The 27085-nt window shown below is 52.6% G+C and overlaps 2 protein-coding genes across 6 annotated transcripts in view; one reads left to right on the top strand and one right to left on the bottom strand.

The window, feature by feature from the left end:
• LRCH4 (leucine rich repeats and calponin homology domain containing 4) overlaps positions 1-10857 on the bottom strand; it is a 65258-nt gene extending 54401 nt beyond the window's left edge. For both annotated transcript variants that reach the window (XM_069949843.1, XM_069949834.1), the window contains exons 1-7: positions 10585-10857; positions 5163-5307; positions 4929-5055; positions 1111-1216; positions 893-1029; positions 608-726; positions 405-498 (exon numbers count right to left, since the gene is read on the bottom strand). In XM_069949843.1, the coding sequence (XP_069805944.1) occupies positions 405-498; positions 608-726; positions 893-1029; positions 1111-1216; positions 4929-5055; positions 5163-5307; positions 10585-10801 (945 nt within the window). In that variant the 5' untranslated portion in view covers positions 10802-10857. The remainder of the gene's footprint in view (positions 1-404; positions 499-607; positions 727-892; positions 1030-1110; positions 1217-4928; positions 5056-5162; positions 5308-10584) is intronic.
• Positions 10858-10954: 97 nt separating this feature from the next.
• Positions 10955-26981, top strand: FBXO24 (F-box protein 24). Of its 4 annotated transcripts, XM_069949850.1 has the most exons (10): positions 11597-11780; positions 11897-11974; positions 13526-13697; positions 13799-14043; positions 14977-15205; positions 15323-15481; positions 20612-20733; positions 21749-21880; positions 24419-24589; positions 26616-26981. In XM_069949850.1, exons 1-10 carry the CDS (start codon positions 11739-11741, stop codon positions 26958-26960), a joined length of 1695 nt encoding a protein of 564 aa, XP_069805951.1. In that variant the 5' UTR covers positions 11597-11738; the 3' UTR covers positions 26961-26981. The 4 variants fall into 4 exon arrangements, with proteins under 4 accessions (XP_069805976.1, XP_069805961.1, XP_069805968.1 ...); XM_069949875.1 differs by lacking the exons at positions 11597-11780; positions 13526-13697 and adding an exon at positions 10955-11187; XM_069949860.1 differs by lacking the exons at positions 11597-11780; positions 13526-13697 and adding an exon at positions 11242-11275.
• The last annotated feature ends 104 nt before the right edge of the window (positions 26982-27085 follow it).

Genomic DNA, 27085 nt, shown 5'->3' with positions numbered 1-27085 from the left:
AAGGCACTGCTTCCTGTACAGAGGAGAGCAGGTTATGTGAGGGCACTGCTTCCTGTATGCAGGGGGGCGGGTTATGTGAGGGCACTGCTTCCTGTATGTAGGAGAGCAGGTTATGTGAGGGCACTGCTTCCTGTATGTAGGAGAGCAGGTTATGTGAGGGCACTGCTTCCTGTATGTAGGAGAGCAGGTTATGTGAGGGCACTGCTTCCTGTACAGAGGGGAGCAGGTTATGTGAGGGCACTGCTTCCTGTATGCAGGGGAGCAGGTTATGTGAGGGCACTGCTTCCTGTACAGAGGGGAGCAGGTTATGTGAGGGCACTGCTTCCTGTACAGAGGGGGGCGGGTTATGTAAGGGCACTCCTTCCTGTACAAGGGGGGGTGGGCAGGTTACGTCAGGTATGCACCTCATTGCCGGACCACCTCTTGCTGCCGCTATCCACGCTATTAAATCCAGAATCCAGACCCCTGTATGGCTGGGAGTAGAGGTCATCAGTAAGGCTACAAGGAGAGAAGAGAGATGTGAGCCAGAGGGTGCCACCAGCCCATGGGATCGTACACTTATACAGACAGTGCCCCCCCCCATTAACAGTGCTGATCGTACACTTACCACGTAGTAAAGCTGGTGGGGCGGCTCAGTTTACCGAGGTCACCCAGCTCCAGGGTCGGTTTACTGCAGGCTTCTATGTTCAAGTACTTAAATATGTGAACCTTCCCTTTAAGGCAGATCTAGACGGTGAGAAAGGAAAAACATAAATAAAAAAATAAATAAACAACAACAACATCATAATCAGCCTCTAGTGGGCACCATTAGTACTGCAGGGTGAAGCATGGGAGGGGGGCTGCAGGGCCACAACTAACCTGGGCAGGCGGGTGCTGCAGGGCCACAACTAACCTGGGCAGGCGGGTGCTGCAGGGGGTTGTTGTCCAGTATGATGCACTGGAGGTGCCGTAGTTGGCGGTAACAGGTTGGGATGCGGGAGATGCGATTGCAGGAGAAGTCCAGACGAGTCAGAGGCAGCTCGGAGATTTCTGGGAGACACAAAACAGATACAGCAGGTGTCTACAGGGTCCTAAAGCATACGTATTTATAGCCATACCAGCATCCCTTACCATTGGGGAGAGATGTCAGCTGATTCCTGCGCACATTTAACTCTCGCAGCGACCGCAGGGACCCCATCTGTGCTGGCAGCGACTGCAGCTCATTGCAGCTGATATCCTTTGACCAAAACAATGGACAAGTCATCAGTGACAACACATCGGATAATCCACTACTATACCTGGTGCAACCGCATTATACTATAGAGAGGTAGTCACAGCCCCCACCCCCTGTATATAGAGAGGTAGTCACAGCCCCCACCCCCTGTATATAGAGAGGTAGTCACAGCCCCCACCCCCTGTATATAGAGAGGTAGTCACAGCCCCCAACCCCTGTATATAGAGAGGTAGTCACAGCCCCCACCCTCTGTATATAGAGAGGTAGTCACAGCCCCCACCCCATGTATATAGAGAGGTAGTCACAGCCCCACCCCCTGTATATAGAGAGGTAGTCCTAGCCCCGCCCCCCGAGAGGCCCCATATACCCCTGGGATATATCAGATAAACGCCACGCTGGATGGGGTCTGCAGATTCAAACAGAGGGAAAGCAGGAAGCCCCAGATTGCACAACACTGCGAGGAGCGTGAAGCAACATCCTGTGAGCAGAGTACAGACGGCTCACATACATTTACTATACACCATCACTATACTCAGATATTACACCGTACAGACGGCTCACACACAGTCACTATACACAGATATTACACCGTACAGACGGCTCACACACGTCACTATACACAGATATTACACCATACAGACGGCTCACACACATTTACTATACACAGTCACTATACACAGATATTCCACCATACATACGGCTCACACACACTATACTCACTATACTCAGATATTACACCGTACAGACGGCTCACACACTGTCACTATACACCGTCACTATACACCGATATTACATGTTCTAGGTCAGGGGTCTCCAAACTGCGGCCCTCCAGCTGTTGCAAAACTACTTTTCCCATCATGCCTGGACAGCCAGATCCAAAGCTTTAGCCGTCCAGGCATGATGGGAGTTGTGGTTTCACAAAAGCTGGATGGCCGCAGTTTGGAGACCCATGGTCTAGACGGCTTACACAGCGTCACTATACACAGATATTACACCGTACAGAAGGATCACACACATCACTATATACAGATATTACACCGTACAGACGGCTCACACACAGTCACTATACACAGATATTACACCGTACAGAAGGCTCACACACGTCACTATACACCGAAAATACGGCTCACACACAGTCACTATACTCAGATATTACACCGTACAGAAGGCTCACACACGTCACTATACTCAGATATTACACCGTACATACGGCTCACACACAGTCACTATACATAGATATTACACCGTACATACGGCTCACACACAGTCACTATACTCAGATATTACACCGTACAGACGGCTCACACACAGTCACTATACACAGATATTACACCGTACAGACGGCTCACACACAGTCACTATACACCGATATTACACCGAAAATACGGCTCACACACAGTCACTATACACAGTCAATATACTCAGATATTACACCGTACAGACGGCTCACACACAGTCACTATACACAGATATTACACAGTACAGACGGCTCACACACAGTCACTATACACAGATATTACACCGTACAGAAGGCTCACACACGTCACTATACACCGATATTACACCGAAAATACGGCTCACACACAGTCACTATACACCGTCACTATACACAGATATTACACCGTACAGACGGCTCACACACAGTCACTATACACAGATATTACACCGTACAGACGGCTCACACACAGTCACTATACACAGATATTACACCGTACAGAAGGCTCACACACGTCACTATACACCGATATTACACAGAACATACGGCTCACACACAGTCACTATACACAGATATTACACCGTACAGAAGGATCACACACAGTCACTATACACAGATATTACACCGTACAGACGGCTCACACACATTTACTATACACCATCACTATACACAGATATTACACTGTACATACGGCTCACACATAGTCACTATACACAGATATTACACCGTACAGACGGCTCACACACAGTCACTATACACAGATATTACACCGTACAGACGGCTCACACACGTCACTATACTCAAATATTACACTGTACAGACGGCTCACACACAGTCACTATACACCGTCACTATACACAGATATTACACCGTACAGACGGCTCACACACAGTCACTATACACCGATATTACACCGAAAATACGGCTCACACACAGTCACTATACACAGTCAATATACTCAGATATTACACCGTACAGACGGCTCACACACAGTCACTATACACCGTCACTATACACAGATATTACACCGTACAGACGGCTCACACACAGTCACTATACACAGATATTACACAGTACAGACGGCTCACACACAGTCACTATACACAGATATTACACCGTACAGAAGGCTCACACACGTCACTATACACCGATATTACACCGAAAATACGGCTCACACACAGTCACTATACACCGTCACTATACACAGATATTACACCGTACAGACGGCTCACACACAGTCACTATACACAGATATTACACCGTACAGACGGCTCACACACAGTCACTATACACAGATATTACACCGTACAGAAGGATCACACACAGTCACTATACACAGATATTACACCGTACAGACGGCTCACACACATTTACTATACACCATCACTATACACAGATATTACACTGTACATACGGCTCACACATAGTCACTATACACAGATATTACACCGTACAGACGGCTCACACACAGTCACTATACACAGATATTACACCGTACAGACGGCTCACACACGTCACTATACTCAAATATTACACTGTACAGACGGCTCACACACAGTCACTATACACCGTCACTATACACAGATATTACACCGTACAGACGGCTCACACACGTCACTATACTCAAAAATTACACTGTACAGGCGTCTCACACACAGTCACTATACACCGATATTACATGTTCTAGGTCAGGGGTCTCCAAACTGCGGCCCTCCAGCTGTTGCAAAACTACATTTCCCATCATGCCTGGACAGCCAGATCCAAAGCTTTAGCCGTCCAGGCATGATGGGAGTTGTGGTTTCGCAAAAGCTGGAGGGCCGCAGTTTGGAGACCCATGGTCTACATGGCTTACACAGCGTCACTATACACAGATATTACACTGTACAGGCGGCTCACACACATCACTATATATTACACCGTACAGACCGCTCACACACAGTCACTATACTCAGATATTACACCGTACAGACCGCTCACACACAGTCACTATACACAGATATTACACCGTACAGACAGCTCACACACAGTCACTATACTCAGATATTACACCGTACAGACCGCTCACACACAGTCACTATACACAGATATTACACCGTACAGACAGCTCACACACAGTCACTATACACAGATATTACACCGTACAGACAGCTCACACACATCACTATATACAGATATTACACCGTACAGACGGCTCACACACAGTCACTATACTCAGATATTACACCGTACAGACAGCTCACACACATCACTATATACAGATATTACACCGTACAGACGGCTCACACACAGTCACTATACTCAGATATTACACCGTACAGACCGCTCACACACTGGCTGATTCCCCCCCCCCCCCCCCCCCCCCACACACACACACCTCTCATGTTACACAGATATTACACCAATACCAGAGCTGTGACAATGTGTGCACAATGTACCACAATGCAGCTCTCTGCAGCAGTGGTGCAGTATGGGGGTCAGCTGTATGTACAGTGCACTCACCAGCTGCCGGAGGCTGACCATGGCGCCCACCTCCTCCGGGATGGAGCTCAGCTTATTGTTGCTGGCGATGAGAACAGTGAGGGGCAGCCGGCAGATGTGCGGGGGCAGGGAGGTCAGGAGGTTGCGGCTGTAGAGACAAAGCACAAGTATTAGATGTTTAGAGAGGGGATGGCCAGTGTGTGTGTGGAGGGGGGGGGCGGGGGATGGGTTTGTCATCACCAGGGACGGCCTCACCTGATGTTTAGGTGGGTGAGGACCTGCAGGTTACCGAGAGATGGAGACAGAGACCGCAGGCAGTTGTGGTACAGGGTCAGAGACTCCAGAGACACCAGGTGACCGAGCTCCGCCGGCACCTCCGACAACCGATTCCTGGAGAGATCTGAGGGGAACAGGAACACACAACAATTACAGGTCCAGCGCAACTATGTATTATAACCCAACTCTACACCATGTCCTGTACTCTACACCTACACATACAGTCCAGACACTACTACACCTGTATACACACAGTCCAGACACTACTACACCTGTATACACACAGTCCAGACACTACTACACCTGTATACACACAGTCCAGACACTACTACACCTGTATACACACTGTCCAGACACTACTACACCTGTATACACACTGTCCAGACACTACTACACCTGTATACACACACAGTCCAGACACTACTACACCTGTATACACACAGTCCAGACACTACTACACCTGTATATACACAGTCCAGACACTACTACACCTGTATACACACAGTCCAGACACTACTACACCTGTATATACACAGTCCAGACACTACTACACCTGTATACACACACAGTCCAGACACTACTAAACCTGTATACACACAGTCCAGACACTACTACATCTGTATACACACAGTCCAGACACTACTACACCTGTATACACACAGTCCAGACACTACTACACCTGTATACACACACAGTCCAGACACTACTACACCTGTATACACACAGTCCAGACACTACTAAACCTGTATACACACAGTCCAGACATTACTACACCTGTATACACACAGTCCAGACACTACTACACCTGTATACACACAGCCCAGACACTACTACACCTGTATACACACAGTCCAGACACTACTGCACCTGTATACACACAGCCCAGACACTACTACACCATGTCCTGTATACACACAGTCCACACTACTACATCTGTATACACACAGCCCAGACACTACTACACCTGTATACACACAGTCCAGACACTACCACACCTGTATACACACAGCCTAGACACTACTACACCTGTATACACACAGCCCAGACACTACTACACTTGTATACACACAGTCCACACTGCTGTGTTTTAGCTATTGGACATACGTGCCCTCACGTGACCTGTGACCCTGGCTCTTGCTATAACCTCGGTATATATCTCTGGCCCCCTGCCCTGGGTGTTGGCAGCGTGCGCCCAGGCCTCAGGGCAGCACGTGACTGTCACATCAGCTATGTGTGGCACAGTGCCCAGCTGGTAATAAAGAGTCTATTCAGAGTCCTGCTGAGCGAAGAATCACAGGGGGTGATGGGGTTCATACGGTGACCCCAAGAAGAAATATTTGCATTGAGGCTTCTGTGGTTACAGAGGAGGGCAGTGTGAGTGTACAGTCCTGAGTGACCAGAGGAGGCGCCGATGTCCACAACACAGGCCCCAGCGCAGTACAGTGGTATTTTGCTGCTCACATTGCCGTGGCCTGTACTATGAGCTACACGACACAGCAGAGCCAGCTCTGCGCCATCCATGTGATAGCAGTGCAGCATGTGTTCTGTATAACAGAGCCGGATGTGGTCTCATCACTTTACTTCTTCAAATCAGTAACTTAAGCGGTGGGGGAGGGCGGCATCAGTGTCAGGAGACGGGGAGCGGCCTACACCGACAGCAGCAGGGCAAATCACTGGAGCTGGGGCCGGACCAAAGAGTCCAGGGGGGAGCATTATCACCACAGAGTCCAGGGGGGAGCATTATCCCCACAGAGTCCAGGGGGGGGGGGAGCATTATCCCCACAGAGTCCAGGGGGGGGGGGGGGGAGCATTATCACCAGAGTCCAGGGGCGGGAGCATTATCCCCAGAGTCCAGAGACGGGAGCATTATCCCCAGAGTCCAGGAGGGGGGGGGGGAGCATTATCACCACAGAGTCCAGGGGGGAGCATTATCCCCACAGAGTCCAGGGGGGGGGGGGAGCATTATCCCCACAGAGTCCAGGAGGGGGGGGGGAGCATTATCCCCACAGAGTCCAGGAGGGGGGGGGGAGCATTATCCCCACAGAGTCCAGGGGGGGGGGGCATTATCCCCACAGAGTCCAGGGGGGAGCATTATCACCAGAGTCCAGGGGCGGGAGCATTATCACCAGAGTCCAGGAGGGGGGAGGGGTAGCATTATCCCCAGAGTCCAGAAACGGGAGCATTATCCCCACAGAGTCCAGGGGGGAGCATTATCCCCAAAGAGTCCAGGGGGGAGCATTATCCCCACAGAGTCCAGGAGGGGGGGGGAGCATTATCCCCACAGAGTCCAGGAGGTGGGGGGGAGCATTATCCCCACAGAGTCCAGGGGGGGGGGGGCATTATCCCCACAGAGTCCAGGGGGGGGGGGCATTATCCCACAGAGTCCAGGGGGGGGGGGGCATTATCCCCACAGAGTCCAGGGACAAGCGCATTATCCCCACAGAGTCCAGGGGGGGAAGCATTATCCCCACAGAGTCCATGGCGGGAGCATTATCCCCACAGAGTCCAGGGGGGGCATTATCCCCACAGAGTCCAGGGGGGGGGGGGCATTATCCCCACAGAGTCCAGGGACAAGCGCATTATCCCCACAGAGTCCAGGGGGGAAGCATTATCACCACAGAGTCCAGGGGGGGGAGGGGGGCATTATCCCCACAGAGTCCAGGGGAGGGGGGGGGGGGCATTATCACCACAGAGTCCAGGGGGGGGGCATTATCCCCACAGAGTCCAGGGGGGGGAGCATTATCACCATAGAGTCCAGGGGGGGGAGCATTATCACCACAGAGTCCAGGGGGGGGGGAGGGGGGCATTATCCCCACAGAGTCCAGGGGAGGGGGGGGGCATTATCACCACAGAGTCCAGGGGCGGAAGCATTATCCCCACAGAGTCCAGGGGGGGGAGCATTATCACTACAGAGTCCAGGGGGGGGAGGGGGGCATTATCCCCACAGAGTCCATGGCGGGAGCATTATCCCCAGAGTCCCAGAGCCAAGTGCAACCAGTCACCACAGGGTCCCAGAGCGTCCCGTCACCACAGGGTCCCAGAGCGTCCAGTCACCACAGGGTCCCAGAGCGTCCCGTCACCACAGGGTCCCAGAGCGTCCCGTCACCACAGGGTCCCAGAGCGTCCCGTCACCACAGGGTCCCAGAGCGTCCTGTCACCACAGGGTCCCAGAGCGTCCCGTCACCACAGGGTCCCAGAGCGTCCCGTCACCACAGGGTCCCAGAGCGTCCCGTCACCACAGGGTCCCAGAGCGTCCCGTCACCACAGGGTCCCAGAGCGTCCCGTCACCACAGGGTCCCAGAGCGTCCCGTCACCACAGGGTCCCAGAGCGTCCCGTCACCACAGGGTCCCAGAGCTGGTGGCACACGCAGCACCCACATATCATTACCATGCATAAGATACTGCACACACCCCAGGTGCTGCCCGCCGCTCTTACTATCAGCTCCCGACACGTCCGGAGGTCACACTCTCCACAATGAAGGATTTCCTGAACTACCCGGGCGGTGCAGCTCCAGGATGAGGAGGTAATTCACCCTCCATAACCGGCCAACAACTTCCCCTGGACTGCCGGGGGAGCGTGGAGGAAACACAGGAAGCACAAGGAGAGGATACAGATCCTGCAGAGAGGGGATACCCAGCGCTGACCACCATGACACCTCACTAACCGGGACTGTACCAAGACGTCCGATAACAGGGTATCTATGTATGTGCTATATATATATATATATATATATATATATATATATATATATATATGTGCATGTACTGTGAATGTTTATCGATGTATGTATGTGCTGTCTGTGTATATATATTATAATATATATATTTTATATGCACACACAGCTCATACATATACATCCAGAGGCCCCCCCATCGGCAGCTACAGATGACAGCCGGGCAGTGTACCAGGGCAGGGTGGCACCACCAGCTCCTCTCATGAGCAATGATCTAATGTATAAACATCCCCCCCGCCCCCATCGTGCCAAGTGATGCCCAGCGCCACAACCTGACCGTATATACAGCGGGCAGCAACTCTGTATACACAGCCCCAACTACTGCCCCCCATCAGTCCCCATTCTCCCCTCCTCCCCCCCATTCTCCCCTCACCCCTCCCCCCATTCTCCCCCCCTCCTTACTTTCCCCCCTCACCCACCTTCTCTCCTCCCCCCCTCCTCCTTACTTTCCCCCCTCACCCACCTTCTCTCCTCCCCCCTCCTCCTTACTTTCCCCCCTCACCCACCTTCTCTCACCCCCCCTCCTTACTCTCCCCCCTCACCCACCTCCTTACTTTCCCCCCTAACCCACCTTCTCTCACCCCCTCCTTACTCTCCCCCCTCCCCCACCTCCTTACTTCCCCCCCCCATTCTCCCTCCTCACCCCATTCTCCCCCCTCCTTACTCTCCCCCCTCACCCACCTTCTCTCACCCCCCTCCTTACTCTGCCCCCTCCCCCACCTCCTTACTTCCCCCCCCCCCATTCTCCCTCCCCTCCTCACCCCATTCTCCCTCCCCCTCCTTACTTTCCCCCCTAACCCACCTTCTCTCACCCCCCTCCTTACTCTGCCCCCTCCCCCACCTCCTTACTTCCCCCCCCATTCTCCCTCCCCCTCCTCACCCCATTCTCCCTCCCCCCATTCTCCCCTCACCCTCTAACCCCCCCATTCTCCCCCCTCCTTACTTCCCCCCCCCCCTCCTCACCCCATTCTCCCTCCCCCCTCCTCACCCCATTCTCCCTCCCCCCATTCTCCCCTCACCCTCTAACCCCCCCCATTCTCCCCCCTCCTCACCCCATTCTCCCTCCCCCCATTCTCCCCTCACCCTCTAACCCCCCCCATTCTCCCCCCTCCTCACCCCATTCTCCCTCCCCCCATTCTCCCCTCCCCCTCTAACCCCCCCCATTCTCCCCCCTCCTCACCCCATTCTCCCCTCCCCCCCCCATTCTCCCCTCCCCCTCTAACCCCCCCCCATTCTCCCCCCCTCCTCACCCCATTCTCCCTCCCCCCTCCTCACCCCATTCTCCCTCCCCCCATTCTCCCCTCACCCTCTAACCCCCCCCATTCTCCCCCCTCCTTACTTCCCCCCCCCCTCCTCACCCCATTTTCCCCTCCCCCTCTTACCCCCCCCATTCTCCCCCCTCACCCACCTCCTTACTTCCCCCCCCTCTCACCCCATTCTCCCTCCCCCCATTCTTCCCTCCCCCTCAAACCCCCCCATTCTCCCCCCCTTCTCTCACCCCCCTCCTTACTCTCCCCCCTCCTCCCCTCACCCTCTAACCCCCCCATTCTCCCTCCCCCTCCTCACCCTCTAACCCCCCCCCCCCATTCTCCCTCCCCCTCCTCACCCCATTCTCCCTCCCCCTCCTCACCCCATTCTCCCTCCCCCCATTCTCCCCCCTCACTCACCCGCCCGGGTGACATCCGTCAGGTCGCTGTTGCGGGCGCTCCCGGGAAGTTCCTTCATCCGGCGGCCGGATAGATTGAGCACCCCGGTGGTGGCCGCCTCCTCCAGGGCCTTCTCCAGGCTCCTCCGGCCGCTGGGCCCCGTGTACGGCTCATTCGCACACCGTTCGGGGTCCCCGTCCCCTCCGCCGCCTTCGTCGTCATCGTTACCCGCCGCCATTGAGAACGGAATGAGCCGGGACCGAGATGCTGCTAAGCGACAGCCAATCAGAACGCGTCCCTGAATGAAAGCTCAAGATTCAGCCAATCACTGCGAAAATCCGTCCAAAATGGCAACATTGCGCCGACCAATCAGCGCAAAGTCCCCGCCTCTCATTAACGGATTACACAGAATTCCTTGCCCCGTGATCCCGCCCTACTCTTCTGTTGTCCAATCAAATAAGTGATACCCACTAACCACGCCCCCTGTGTCACTAACGGAACTAAGTGGTACCATGGAATAAATCTGTTCCTCATTAAGCCCGCCCACTTGGAGCTCGTCCAATCGCTGAGCGCCTGTGATTGACAGCTGGTCTGACCTATCGGAAGGCCCCGCACACCTGTCCGGTAATCTGATTACTAATCCGCATAATAATATCCTTCCCATCCATTTGTTAGCACTCAGATCATTTGGTGATGAACGAGTTAATCACAGGTGTTACTTTATTACATTAAATTTAAAATGTATACGTTCTATGACATCACTGGGGGCGGGGCTGTGACTACCTGATCTACCTGACTACTGATCTACAGGTGAGTCACCTGACACGTGACATCACAGTAGTGACTGGAGGCCAATGAGGTCACAGCTCTGTATGTCGCCATATCTCCTCAACCTTCTCTAGAGAGTGGGTGATGTCACAACTAGCAGTGATGATGTCACAATGGGCTGTGATGATGTCACAATGGGCTGTGATGATGTCACAATGGGCAGTGATGATGTCACAATGGACAGTGATGATGTCACAATGGGCTGTGATGATGTTACAATGGACAGTGATGATGTCACAATGGGCAGTGATGATGTCACACTCGTGTGACCCCTCAGTCCCCTGACAGAATCCATAGCGTCAGGGAGGGATCTACACTAGCGCCTGCTCCTCCTCACCGCTGATCACATGACGATGAAGAGGAAGGGCGGCTGCCACGGGTCAGGAAAGGTATAGACCCTCCTCATGGCGGCGTTACCATAGCAACTAACCACATCCCAACAATCCCCCCCACACCAGCATCTGCTCCCCGGTACTGAATGTCCCCCTCTAATAATGTCCTACAGGTGAAACGACCGAGCCTGGATCCACCGCCATCTCCTGCCAGAAGGAACAGCGCCCTCCTGCATCTTCCCCCAGAGCTGGTGAGTAGTGAGTAACTGCAGGGGGCTCCACCTCTGTACCAGTCACCGCCATGAGACAGGATGTAACAGCAGAATAGTGAGCGCAGCTCTGGAGGATGGGACATGATGTAACAGCAGAATAGTGAGCGCAGCTCTGGAGGATGAGACATGATGTAACAGCAGAATAGTGACTGCAGGGGGCTCCACCTCTGTACCAGTCACCGCCATGAGACAGGATGTAACAGCAGAATAGTGAGCGCAGCTCTGGAGGATGGGACATGATGTAACAGCAGAATAGTGAGCGCAGCTCTGGAGGATGAGACATGATGTAACAGCAGAATAGTGACTGCAGGGGGCTCCACCTCTGTACCAGTCACCGCCATGAGACATGATGTAACAGCAGAATAGTGAGCGCAGCTCTGGAGGATGAGACATGATGTAACAGCAGAATAGTGAGCGCAGCTCTGGAGGATGGGACATGATGTAACAGCAGAATAGTGACTGCAGGGGGCTCCACCTCTGTACCAGTCACCGCCATGAGACAGGATGTAACAGCAGAATAGTGAGCGCAGCTCTGGAGGATGAGACATGATGTAACAGCAGAATAGTGATTGCAGGGGGCTCCACCTCTGTACCAGTCACCGCCATGAGACATGATGTAACAGCAGAATAGTGAGCGCAGCTCTGGAGGATGAGACATGATGTAACAGCAGAATAGTGAGCGCAGCTCTGGAGGATGAGACATGATGTAACAGCAGAATAGTGAGTGCAGCTCTGGAGGATGAGACATGATGTAACAGCAGAATAGTGAGTGCAGCTCTGGAGGATGAGACGTGATGTAACAACAGAATAGTGAGTGCAGCTCTGGAGGATGAGACATGATGTAACAGCAGAATAGTGAGTGCAGCTCTGGAGGATGAGACAGGATGTAACAGCAGAATAGTGAGTGCAGCTCTGGAGGATGAGACAGGATGTAACAGCAGAATAGTGAGTGCAGCTCTGGAGGATGAGACATGATGTAACAGCAGAATAGTGAGTGTAGCTCTGGAGGATGAGACATGATGTAACAGCAGATTAGTGAGTGCAGCTCTGGAGGATGAGACATGATGTAACAGCAGAATAGTGAGTGCAGCTCTGGAGGATGAGACATGATGTAACAGCTGAATAGTGAGTGCAGCTCTGGAGGATGAGACATGATGTAACAGCAGAATAGTGAGTGCAGCTCTGGAGGATGAGACATGATGTAACAGCTGAATAGTGAGTGCAGATCTGGAGGATGAGACATGATGTAACAGCAGAATAGTGAGTGCAGCTCTGGAGGATGAGACGTGATGTAACAACAGAATAGTGAGTGTAGCTCTGGAGGATGAGACATGATGTAACAGCAGATTAGTGAGTGCAGCTCTGGAGGATGAGACATGATGTAACAGCAGAATAGTGAGTGCAGCTCTGGAGGATGAGACATGATGTAACAGCAGAATAGTGAGTGCAGCTCTGGAGGATGAGACATGATGTAACAGCAGAATAGTGAGCGCAGCTCTGGAGGTGACTGACCCTCTGCCTCTCCACCAGGTGGAGTACATCCTCTCCTTCCTCTCAGTCCGGGACGTGGTATCCTTAGGGGAGACTTGCCGCTACCTGCACCAGGTGTGTAACAGCGCGAGGACATGGCGGAGCCTGTACCTGAGGAGCAGACATGACGGGAGAGGATCTGGAGACTGGAGGAGACTCACCATCCTGAACTGTAAGGAGCGGGGGCCATAGGGGGAGGAGGAGGACTACGAGAACATGGCCTCCAGGCCAGGAGTATATGCTGCTCCTCATCCTTCATCTTCTTGTTTCCAGACACAAAGGGAATGTTCGTCCACCATTTTACCAGCCGGCAGCGAGTGTCCGGCGAGACCGTGCCTCCCATCAGCCCCAATGGTTTCCAGCGCTTCTTAGCTATGGCAGATAACCTGTGTGTCCTGGACTATGAGGGGGCACTCTTCTACCTCCACGGCAGCATAAAGAACCCCAGCTTCACCTTCATCAATGGAGTGTGGCGGACGTACCTGCACTACCAGCCGCTGTGCCGGGGGGTCAGAGACGTGAGTGTGTCAGTGGGTGTCTGGGGTCACTGCTGGGGTGGTGAGTACAGCAACATCACTTGTTTCCATGGTAACCTACGGTACGTACAGCAACATCACTTGTTTCCATGGTAACCTACGGTACGTACAGCAACATCACTTGTTTTCATGGTAACCTACGGTACGTACAGCAACATCACTTGTTTTCATGGTAACCTACGGTACGTATAGCAACATCACTTGTTTCCATGGTAACCTACGGTACGTACAGCAACATCACTTGTTTCCATGGTAACCTACGGTACGTACAGCAACATCACTTGTTTTCATGGTAACCTACGGTACGTACAGCAACATCACTTGTTTTCATGGTAACCTACGGTACGTATAGCAACATCACTTGATTCCATGGTAACCTACGGTACGTACAGCAACATCACTTGTTTCCATGGTAACCTACGGTACGTACAGCAACATCACTTGTTTCCATGGTAACCTACGGTACATACAAGGCAGTTTCCATGCTCTATGGTTATGCTTCCTGCCATCATGGTGGTCTACTCCCTCGTTTCCATGGTTACACCTATTGCTATACTGTTTCCATGGTAATGCCTAACACTATTAGTGTTGTTTTTATGGTGAAGTCATCTTGTTGAATTGTCTCCTAGTTATACTTACCACCATCCCGTTTCTATAGTAATATCTTCTGTCATGGCGTTTCCATGGTGATCCCCAGGACCATCTTAGTGTTGTTTCCATGGTGAAGTCACTGTTGAATCGTCTCATGGTTACCCCGATCACCATCCTGTTTCTATGGTAATATCTTCTGACGTGGTGTTCCCATGGTATTGCCAAGGGCCATTATAGCATTGTTGCCATGGTAACACTACACAAAATGGACCCTAAACTACCCCTTCCTTCATCACCATCTCTGTCTCATTGTATACCACGCAGTTCACCAGTGACCCGCGGAACGACTCCGTATACCGCAAGTATCTGTACGTCCTTGTCTCACGAGAGGTCGCAGATAGCAACCAAAACCTAAGAAAGTGCGACTGTGTTGAAATCTACCATCTTGTCACCGGACGTAGACTCTACAGGATGACCTTCCACCCATCCATGAGGATCAGGAAGATGGTGTTACTGGGGGTGGTGACAGACAGACAACTCCTGCTGCTCACAGGTAGGTTACAAGATGGCCATGAGGGTTTTCAGGCCCCGCCCATTATTTCTGGGTGGAGTCAGATGATCTGACCCGTCTGGATGAGGAGACGTTAATGGACTGTTTCTATTTCCTTAGAGGAAGGGAAGGTCTACAGCGTCAGCATCGATGAATTGTCTCTGGACCGCCCCAGATCTTACATCACGCAGCTGACCCTGAGGAGAATGTCCACCGACCACCCTGACATACCGACCACCCAGATGTACAACAACCAGAGCAGCGTCCTGTACCTGACAGGTGAGGGATGGGAGTGTAAAGGGATATAAACACCCACCCATCACCCCAGACGTGTGTCTGTATACAGAAAAAAAGGAAAACTGGCAGCACCTCTATGCCTCTGTTCACACTGCAGGTTGCACTCTGCATGTGGCTCAAGTACAAACAAAAAAAGAAAGTGCAACAGCAACCTATAGGTGCAAGCGCTTGCACCTAAAGGTTGCTGTTGCACTTTCTTTTTTTGTCTGTACTTGAGCCACATGCAGCCTGCAACCTGCCATGTCACCAGGCGTGTCCCGTGTCACCAGGTTACAGAGTGTCCCATGTCACCAGGTTACAGAGTGTCCTGTGTCACCAGGTTACAGAGTGTCCTGTGTCACCAGGTTACAGAGTGTCCTGTATCACCAGGTTACAGAGTGTCCCCCATGTCACCAGGTTACAGAGTGTCCCGTGTCACCGGGTTACAGAGTGTCCTGTGTCACCGGGTTACAGAGTGCCCCCCCATGTCACCGGGTTACAGAGTGTCCCCCATGTCACCGGGTTACAGAGTGTCCCCCATGTCACCGGGTTACAGAGTGTCCCGTGTCACCAGGTTACAGAGTGTCCCGTGTCACCAGGTAACAATCTCTGACTCCTCTCTCCACAGATGGTGTCTCTGTATACAGCAGTGTAACAATCTTTGACTGTTCTCTCTCCACAGATGGTGTCTCTGTATACAGCGTGTAACAATATCTGACTGTTGTCACCCCAGATGGTGGAGCTGTATACAGCCGTGTAACAATGTCTGACTGTTCTCTCTCCACCTATGGTGTCTCTGTATACAGCCGTGTAACAATGTCTGACTGTTCTCTCTCCAGATGGTGGCGCTGTATACAGCGGTGTAACAATGTCTGACTCCTCTCTCCACAGATGGTGTCTCTTTATACAGCCGTGTAACAATGTCTGACTGTTCTCTCTCCACCTATGGTGTCTCTGTATACAGCGGTGTAACAATGTCTGACTGTTCTCTCTCCACAGATGGTGGTGCTGTATACAGCCGTGTAACAATGTCTGACTGTTCTCTCTCCACCTATGGTGTCTCTGTATACAGCCGTGTAACAATGACTGACTTCTCTCTCCACAGATGGTGTCTCTGTATACAGCCGTGTAACAATGTCTGACTGTTCTCTCTCCAGATGGTGTCTCTGTATACAGCCGTGTAACAATGTCTGACTGTTCTCTCTCCACCTATGGTGTCTCTGTATACAGCCGTGTAACAATGACTGACTTCTCTCACCACAAATGGTGTCTCTGTATACAGCGGTGTAACAATGTCTGACTCCTCTCACCACAAATGGTGGCGCTGTATACAGCCATGTAACAATCTCTGACTGTTCTCTCTCCACAGATGGTGGCGCTGTATACAGCCGTGTAACAATGTCTCACTGTTCTCTCTCCACCTATGGTGTCTCTGTATACAGCCGTGTAACAATGTCTGACTGTTCTCTCTCCACCTATGGTGTCTCTTTATACAGCCGTGTAACAATGTCTGACTGTTCTCTCTCCACCTATGGTGTCTCTGTATACAGCGGTGTAACAATGTCTGACTCCTCTCTCCACAGATGGTTTCTCTGTATACAGCCGTGTAACAATGTCTGACTGTTCTCTCTCCACCTATGGTGTCTCTGTATACAGCCGTGTAACAATCCCTGACTGTTCTCTCTCCACAGATGGTGTCTCTGTATACAGCGGTGTAACAATCCCTGACTGTTCTCTCTCCACCTATGGTGTCTCTGTATACAGCCGTGTAACAATGTCTGACTGTTCTCTCTCCACAGATGGTGGTGCTGTATACAGCCGTGTAACAATGTCTGACTCCTCTCTCCACAGATGGTTTCTCTGTATACAGCCGTGTAACAATGTCTGACTCCTCTCACCACAAATGGTGGCGCTGTATACAGCCGTGTAACAATCTCTGACTGTTCTCTCTCCACCTATGGTGTCTCTGTATACAGCGGTGTAACAATGTCTGACTCCTCTCTCCACAGATGGTTTCTCTGTATACAGCCGTGTAACAATCTCTGACTGTTCTCTCTCCACCTATGGTGTCTCTGTATACAGCCGTGTAACAATGTCTGACTTCTCTCTCCACAGATGGTGGTGCTGTATACAGCCGTGTAACAATGTCTGACTGTTCTCTCTCCAGATGGTGGCGCTGTATACAGCAGTGTAACAATGTCTGACTCCTCTCTCCCCAGATGGTGGAGCTGTATACAGCCGTGTAACAATATCTCACTGTTCTCTCTCCACCTATGGTGTCTCTGTATACAGCGGTGTAACAATATCTCACTGTTCTCTCTCCAGATGGTGGCACTGTATACAGCCGTGTAACAATGTCTGACTGTTCTCTCTCCAGATGGTGTCTCTGTATACAGCCGTGTAACAATCTCTGACTGTTCTCTCCCCACCTATGGTGTCTCTGTATACAGCCGTGTAACAATCCCTGACTGTTCTCTCTCCACCTATGGTGTCTCTGTATACAGCCGTGTAACAATGTCTGACTGTTCTCTCTCCAGATGGTGTCTCTGTATACAGCGGTGTAACAATGTCTGACTGTTCTCTCTCCAGATGGTGTCTCTGTATACAGCCGTGTAACAATCTCTGACTGTTCTCTCTCCAGATGGTGTCTCTGTATACAGCCGTGTAACAATGTCTGACTGTTCTCTCTCCAGATGGTGGTGCTGTATACAGCCGTGTAACAATAATAGAAAGAGAATGTATAGGTCCTCGAGTTAGAAATGTACAAGGATAAGGTTTAAAAATATTTAATATAAATAGTAAATACGTACAATCAATATTTAGGAAATATAGTTAAAATTAGAGATGCATCTAAGGATCCTCATACGTAGTGGAAAAATAAAATCATGCATTTTTGATACCAGATGTATACATCCTTTATGTACATACTATGTACACAATTGTGGCATTCCAGTCCTGATTTTCTGATCAGCCCACACTGAAATGATTTCAGACCAATCAAGGAACAAAGCACCTATATAAAAACTGGCAACAACCACAGCCAAAACCATACTCCATTTTGCTGTTGAAAAAGGGGCCAAGAAGGCTCCGAAACGCGTCCAGCTGGAATAATACATCTATGATCCACTTATTAATACTCACCGGATCCACCAAAAACCACTACATACTTTGAAAACAAGAAATTTGAAATTTAGCGCCATTTCAACACGTGGTCCCGCGGGCAACAACAGCTACCACGCATGCGCGTGGCCACAAACCCACCTAACACTGAGTGGACCTCAGCGCCAAAGCGCCTGTCATCATCCCTGCCGGAGTGAGCCATACGCGGCAACCATCCCTGCCTGTATTCACGGTCCAGCGCTACAGACCTGAGACTGCACGCTACATGGTGGAGCGGTGTATTTACACCATTGAACTTATATATTACTATCAATACCAAATAGTGGATCAATAGACATTAATTGACCATCTAAAGCGCCGCACTTGTCACACTCAGCAGTGCTGAAAGCGCTACTTCGGCTGTTTACAGCAGAGATCGCTACAGTGTACCATGCAAAACACACTGCAAGAGCGATCCACATAACAGCCAACTGAGAACACTATTCATCTTAACACGTTTGCCAATCAAGTGCATAACGCTATTTAATCTATGTATACCAATAACTTTATGATTATATGATGATTACTGCACAAAACATTTGATTATTTTCGAATTGTGGTTTTATTTTATTTATAATTTTTTATCCATATACCTTTTATCTATTTTTTCCTTTTTTCCTTTTCATTTTTATTTACATATTTTTTTCACTTTCTGCTTTAGCATTTTTTCATTTTTATTTTTTATTTTATTTTTCCACTACGTATGTGGATCCTTAGATGCATCTCTAATTTTAACTATATTTCCTAAATATTGATTGTACGTATTTACTATTTATATTAAATCTTTTTAAACCTTATCCTTGTACATTTCTAACTCAAGGATCTATACATTCTCTTTCTATTGTCTACTTACTAATTCCTTGGGGTATAGGAATATTCTAGGCTCACCTTGTTAGATCTGTAAACCAAGCAGTTGAACTCACACTCTTCCTTTTTCTTCCTTAGCCGTGTAACAATGTCTGACTGTTCTCTCTCCAGATGGTGGCGCTGTATACAGCCGTGTAACAATGTCTGACTGTTCTCTCTCCAGATGGTGGCGCTGTATACAGCCGTGTAACAATCTCTGACTGTTCTCTCTCCACAGATGGTGTCTCTGTATACAGCCGTGTAACAATGTCTGACTGTTCTCTCTCCAGATGGTGGCGCTGTATACAGCCGTGTAACAATGTCTGACTGTTCTCTCCCCAGATGGTGGCGCTGTATACAGCCGTGTAACAATGTCTGACTGTTCTCTCCCCAGATGGTGGCGCTGTATACAGCCGTGTAACAATGTCTGACTGTTCTCTCTCCACAGATGGTGTCTCTGTATACAGCCGTGTAACAATGTCTGACTGTTCTCTCCACAGATGGTGTCTCTGTATACAGCCGTGTAACAATCTCTGACTGTTCTCTCTCCACAGATGGTGTCTCTGTATACAGCCGTGTAACAATCTCTGACTGTTCTCTCTCCACAGATGGTGTCTCTGTATACAGCCGTGTAACAATGTCTGACTGTTCTCTCTCCAGATGGTGTCTCTGTATACAGCCGTGTAACAATGTCTGACTGTTCTCTCTCCAGATGGTGGCGCTGTATACAGCCGTGTAACAATGCCTGACTCATCTCTCCACAGATGGTGGCGCTGTATACAGCCGTGTAACAATGTCTGACTGTTCTCTCTCCAGATGGTGGCACTGTATACAGCCGTGTAACAATGTCTGACTGTTCTCTCTCCAGATGGTGGCGCTGTATACAGCCGTGTAACAATGTCTGACTGTTTTCTCTTCAGATGGTGGCGCTGTATACAGCCGTGTAACAATGTCTGACTGTTCTCTCTCCAGATGGTGGCGCTGTATACAGCCGTGTAACAATGTCTGACTGTTCTCTCTCCAGATGGTGGCACTGTATACAGCCGTGTAACAATGTCTGACTGTTCTCTCTCCAGATGGTGGCACTGTATACAGCCGTGTAACAATGTCTGACTGTTCTCTCTCCAGATGGTGGCGCTGTATACCTCGAGGTTCACTCCTCTGCCTTATACTGGGATTTATTCGGGACTCTTAAAGGCTTCGACGTCCTGGCCCCACAGATGCCCCTGGCAGTACCTATGCTCAGCAAGGTAAAACATAAATATGGTCAAAATGTTTACACTATATCCATGAGCAGACAGTGTATATAAGTATACCCCACCTTCACCCCATACGAATGCTATCCATACCTAGCAGTAAGCTATGGCAATGCTGAGCTGTTACTACAACACTTCCCATACAGTAACACCCATCCTCACACTCATATACTGCAACATGGTGACCCCTGGCTCGCCAATGATATATACCGCAACATGGTGACACCTGGCTTGTCAATTATATATAACAACATGGTGACCCCTGGCTCGCCAATGATATATACTGCAACATGGTGACACCTGGCTTGTCAATTATGTATAACAACATGGTGACCCCTGTCTCACCAATGATATATAACAACATGGTGACCCCTGGCTCACCAATAATAGATACCGCAACATGGTGACCCCTGTCTCGCCAATGATATATACCGCAACATGGTGACACCTGGCTCACCAATGATTTATACTGCAACATGGTGACACCTGGCTCGCCAATGATATATAACAGCATGGTGACCCCTGTCTCACCAATGATATATACCGCAACATAGTGACCCCTAGCTCACAAATGAAAGATACCGCAACATGGTGACCCCTGGCTCGCCAATGATATATACCGCAACATGGTGACACCTGGCTCACCAATGATAGATACTGCAACATGGTGACACCTGGCTCGCCAATGATATATACCGCAACATGGTGACACCTGGCTCGCCAATGATTTATACCGCAACATGATGACACCTGGCTCACCAATGATATATACCGCAACATGGTGACACCTGGCTTGTCAATTATATATAACAACATGGTGACCCCTGGCTCACCAATGATAGATACCGCAACATGGTGACCCCTGGCTCGCCAATGATATATACCGCAACATGGTGACCCCAGGCTCACCAATGATATATACCGCAACATGGTGACCCCTGGCTCGCCAATGATATATACCGCAACATGGTGACACCTGGCTCGTCAATGACCCGTGCTTTTCCTGCAGGTAGTGCTCTGCTCTCTAGGGTACAATCACCTGGCGCTGGTGGATGAATATGGAAGAATATTTATGCAAGGAAACAACAACTACGGACAACTGGGCACCAGGGACAAGATTAACAGAGGAGCCCCCTGCCAGGTAACGCAGTCTGTGCCCCCTGCCAGGTAACGCAGTCTGTGCCCCCTGCCAGGTAACGCAGTCTGTGCCCTCCTGCCAGGTAACGCAGTCTGTGCCCCCTGCCTGGTAACGCAGTCTGTGCCCCCCTGCCAGGTAACGCAGTCTGTGCCCCCCTGCCAGGTAACGCAGTCTGTGCCCTCCTGCCAGGTAACGGAGTCTGTGCCCCCCTGCCAGGTAACGCAGTCTGTGCGCCCTGCCAGGTAACGCAGTCTGTGCCCTCCTGCCAGGTAACGCAGTCTGTGCCCTCCTGCCAGGTAACGCAGTCTGTTCCCCCCTGCCAGGTAACGCAGTCTGTGCCCTCCTGCCAGGTAACGCAGTCTGTGCCCTCCTAGCCTATGATCTGTGCACAGGGCTGCATGTTAGATCAGTCATGGCCTCCCGGCCTCCCAGCCTCTCTCCTCTCATGCCTCCCAGCCTCTCTCCTCTCATGCCTCCCAGCCTCTCTCCTCCCGGCCTCCCAGCCTCTCTCCTCTCATGCCTCCCAGCCTCTCTCCTCTCATGCCTCCCAGCCTCTCTCCTCCCGGCCTTTCAGCCTCTCTCCTCTCATGTCTCCCGGCCTCCCAGCCTCTCTCCTCTCACGCCTCCCAGCCTCTCTCCTCTCACGCCTCCCAGCCTCTCTCCTCTCATGCCTCCCAGCCTCTCTCCTTCCGACCTCCCAGCCTCTCTTCTCCCGACCTCCCAGCCTCTCTCCTCCCGGCCTCCCAGCCTCTCTCCTTCCGACCTCCCAGCCTCTCTTCTCCCGACCTCCCAGCCTCTCTCCTCCCGGCCTCCCAGCCTGTCTCCTCCCGACCTCCCGGCCTCTCTCCTCCCGGCCTCCCAGCCTCTCTCCTCTCATGCCTCCCAGCCTCTCGACCTCCCAGCCTCTCTCCTCCCTACCTCCCAGCCTCTCTCCTCCCGGCCTCCCAGCCTGTCTCCTCTCATGCCTCCCGGCCTCCTAGCCTCTCTCCTCTCATGCCTCCCAGCCTCTCTCCTCTCATGCCTCCCAGCCTCTCTCCTCCCGGCCTCTCTCCTCCCGGCCTCCCAGCCTCTCTCCTCTCATGCCTCCCAGCCTCTCTCCTCCCAGCCTCTCTCCTCCCGGCCTCCCAGCCTCTCTCCTCTCGTCCTCCCAGCCTCTCTCCTCTCATGCCTCCCAGCCTCTCTCCTCTCATGCCTCCCAGCCTCTCTCCTCTCATGCCTCCCAGCCTCTCTCCTCCCGGCCTCTCTCCTCCCGGCCTCCCAGCCTCTCTCCTCTCATGCCTCCCAGCCTCTCTCCTCCCGGCCTCCCAGCCTCTCTCCTCTCATGCCTCCCAGCCTCTCACGCCTCCCAGCCTCTCTCCTCTCATGCCTCCCAGCCTCTCTCCTCCCGACCTCCCAGCCTCTCTTCTCCCGACCTCCCAGCCTCTCTCCTCTCTCCTCCCGGCCTCTCTCCTCCCGGCCTCCCAGCCTCTCTCCTCTCATGCCTCCCAGCCTCTCGACCTCCCAGCCTGTCTCCTCTCATGCCTCCCGGCCTCCTAGCCTCTCTCCTCTCATGCCTCCCAGCCTCTCTCCTCTCATGCCTCCCAGCCTCTCTCCTCCTGGCCTCCCAGCCTCTCTCCTCCCGGCCTCCCAGCCTCTCTTCTCCCGACCTCCCAGTCTCTCTCCTCCCGACCTCCCAGCCTCTCTCCTCCCGGCCTCCCAGCCTCTCTCCTCTCATGCCTTCCGGCCTCCCAGCCTCTTATGCCTCCCAGCCTCTCTCCTCCCGGCCTCCCAGCCTCTCTCCTCTCATGCCTCCCAGCCTCTCTCCTCTCATGCCTCCCGGCCTCCCAGCCTCTCTCCTCCCGGCCTCCCAGCCTCTCTCCTCTCATGCCTCCCAGCCTCTCTCCTCCCGGCCTCCCAGCCTCTCTCCTCCCGGCCTCCCAGCCTCTCTCCTCTCATGCCTCCCAGCCTCTCTCCTCCCGACCTCCCAGCCTCTCTCCTCTCATGCCTCCCAGCCTCTCTCCTCTAATGCCTTCCAGCCTCTCTCCTATCATGCCTCCCAGCCTCTCTCCTCCCGACCTCCCAGCCTCTCTCCTCCCGACCTCCCAGCCTCTCTCCTCTCATGCCTCCCAGCCTCTCTCCTCTCATGCCTCCCAGCCTCTCTCCTCCCGGCCTCCCAGCCTCTCTCCTCCCGGCCTCCCAGCCTCTCTCCTCTCATGCCTCCCAGCCTCTCTCATCCCAGCCTCCCAGACTCTCTTCTCCCGACCTCCCAGTCTCTCTCCTCCCGACCTCCCAGCCTCTCTCCTCCCGGCCTCCCAGCCTCTCTCCTCCCGGCCTCCCAGCCTCTCTCCTCCCGACCTCCCAGCCTCTCTCCTCCCGGCCTCCCAGCCTCTCATGCCTCCCGACCTCCCAGCCTCTCTCCTCTCATGCCTCCCAGCCTCTCTCCTCCCGACCTCCCAGCCTCTCAGCCTCTCTCCTCCCGACCTCCCAGCCTCTCTCCTCCCGGCCTCTCAGCCTCTCTCCTCCCGACCTCCCAGCCTCTCTCCTCTCATGTCTCCTCTGTAGGTTCAGTATATAAGGAATCCGACTGATGTATTTTGTGGCCTCAACCACACACTGGTCCTGGTGGTCTCCGTGGATTCTGTGAAGGAGATTCATGGCTGCGGCTGCGGAGCAGGAGGCCGCCTCCCTGGATGGCCCAAAGGAAGCCCCTCATTTGTCAAGCTGCTTCTGAAGGTGAGAGGGTTCTGCTGGGCAAAAAAGAGAGGGGCAAGGGGAGGCAGAGAGAGGGGGGGGCAGAGAGGCATAAAGAGAGGGGAGGGGGAGGCATAAAGAGAGGGGAGGGGGAGGGAGGCATAAAGAGAGGGGTGGGGAGGCATAAAGAGAGGGGTGGGGAGGGAGGCATAAAGAGAGGGGGGGAGGCATAAAGAGAGGGGCGGGGGAGGCAGAGAGAGGGGGGGCAGGGAGGCATAAAGAAAGGGGGGAGGCATAAAGAGAGGGGCGGGGAGGCATAAAGAGAGGGGAGGGGGAGGCATAAAGAGAGGGGAGGGGGAGGGAGGCATAAAGAGAGGGGAGGGGGAGGGAGGCATAAAGAGAGGGGGGGAGGCATAAAGAGAGGGGCGGGGAGGCAGAGAGAGGGGGGGCAGGGAGGCATAAAGAAAGGGGGGGGGAGGCATAAAGAGAGGGGCGGGGAGGCATAAAGAGAGGGGAGGGGGAGGCATAAAGAGAGGGGAGGGGGAGGCATAAAGAGAGGGGAGGGGGAGGGAGGCATAAAGAGAGGGGAGGGGGAGGGAGGCATAAAGAGAGGGGAGGGGGAGGCATAAAGAGAGGGGGGGAGGGAGGCATAAAAAAAAGGGGAGGGGGAGGGAGGCATAAAGAGAGGGGAGGGGGGAAGCATAAAGAGAGGGGAGGGGGAGGCATAAAGAGAGGGGGGGAGGGAGGCATAAAAAAAAGGGGAGGGGGAGGGAGGCATAAAGAGAGGGGAGGGGGGAAGCATAAAGAGAGGGGAGGGGGGAGGCATAAAGAGAGGGGAGGGGGGGAGGCATAAAGAGAGTGGGGGGAGGCATAAAGAGAGGGGAGGGGGAGGGAGGCATAAAGAGAGGGGCAGGGAGGCATAAAGAGAGAGAAGGGGGAGGCAGAGAGAGGGGGGGCAGGGAGGCATAAAGAGAGGGGCAGGGAGGCATAAAGAGAGGGGCGGAGAGGCATAAAGAGAGGGGCAGGGAGGCATAAAGAGAGGGGCAGGGAGGCATAAAGAGAGGGGCAGGGGGCAGGGAGGCATAAAGAGAGTGGGGGGAGGCATAAAGAGAGGGAAGGGGGAGGCAGAGAGAGGGGGGGCAGGGAGGCATAAAGAGAGGGGCAGGGAGGCATAAAGAGAGGGGCGGGAAGGCATAAAGAGAGGAGCGGGGAGGCATAAAGAGAGGGGCAGGGAGGCAGAGAGAGAGGGGGGGGGAGGCAGAGAGAGGGGGGGCAGGGAGGCAAAGAGAGAGGGGCGGGGAGGCATAAAGAGAGGGGAGGGGGAGGCAGAGAGAGAGGGGGGGCAAGGAGGCACAGAGAGAGAGGCACAGAGAGAGAGAGGCAGGGAGGCATAAAGAGAGGGCGGGGGAGGCAGAGAGAGAGGGGCGTAAGGAGGCAGAGAGAGAGAGAGAGGCACAGAGAGAGAGAGAGGCAGGGAGGCATAAAGAGAGGGCGGGGGAGGAAGAGAGAGAGGGGCGGGGAGGCAGAGAGAGAGGCAGAAGAGGGTATAACATCTATCATCATCCTTTTTATGGTGTTACATAGGACTGCAAGTGACATCTACTATATTATCTGTAGTGATTGCTGTCTGTGGTGTTACATAGGACTGCAGGCGACATCTACTATGCTATCTGTAGTGATTGCTGTCTGTGGTGTTACATAGGACTGCAGGTGACTACTACATTATCTGTACTTAGAGATATCACTGTGTTATCTGTGCTGTTACATAGGACTGCAGGTGACTACTACATTATCTGTACTCAGATATCACTGTGTTATCTGTGCTGTTACATAGGACTGCAGGTGACTACTACATTATCTGTACTCAGAGATATCACTGTGTTATCTGTGGTGTTACATAGGACTGCAGGTGACTACTACATTATCTGTACTCAGAGATATCACTGTGTCATCTGTGCTGTTACATAGGACTGCAGGTGACTACTACATTATCTGTACTCAGAGATATCACTGTGTTATCTGTGCTGTTACATAGGACTGCAGTAACATGTAATATGTCTCCTGGCAGGTTCCCGTGTGTGCCCGCCGCATTGCCGCTACCCGGGACTGCCTGTATATAATGTCCAGCTATGACACTGAGGAGGGCGCTGTATACTGTGATCTCCCCTCCAGCAGCTGCAAGGGTCCGGGCCCCGGGGAGGAGGACAGCATGGCGGCACAGGCCTGTGAGGAATGGATGAGCCAGCTGATAGGCTGTACCAGTGTCCAGGAGAGAGTGGCCAAGACCCAGGATCTCATCACCCACCTGCCCCTGCAGGGGTATCAGAAGAACTGCCTGTGGGAGGCGCTGGGCATGATACAGCGGGCGGCTGAGAGGGCTGACGGGCGAGAACCAACAATCGGGGAGAAATAAAGTGACCTGACAAAACACAAAGTCCTATCTATAAGAGAAATACTCAACAAATACCCCCATATACTGCCCCTGCCATCTACCTACCCCCCAATACCCCCGTATAATATTCTATACACTGCCATCTA

The sequence above is a fragment of the Dendropsophus ebraccatus genome, chromosome 1 (genome assembly GCF_027789765.1).
Source record: "Dendropsophus ebraccatus isolate aDenEbr1 chromosome 1, aDenEbr1.pat, whole genome shotgun sequence".
Lineage (NCBI taxonomy): Eukaryota > Metazoa > Chordata > Amphibia > Anura > Hylidae > Dendropsophus > Dendropsophus ebraccatus.
Note: the sequence above shows the minus strand (reverse complement) of the source record. Positions and strands in the feature narration are given on the sequence as shown.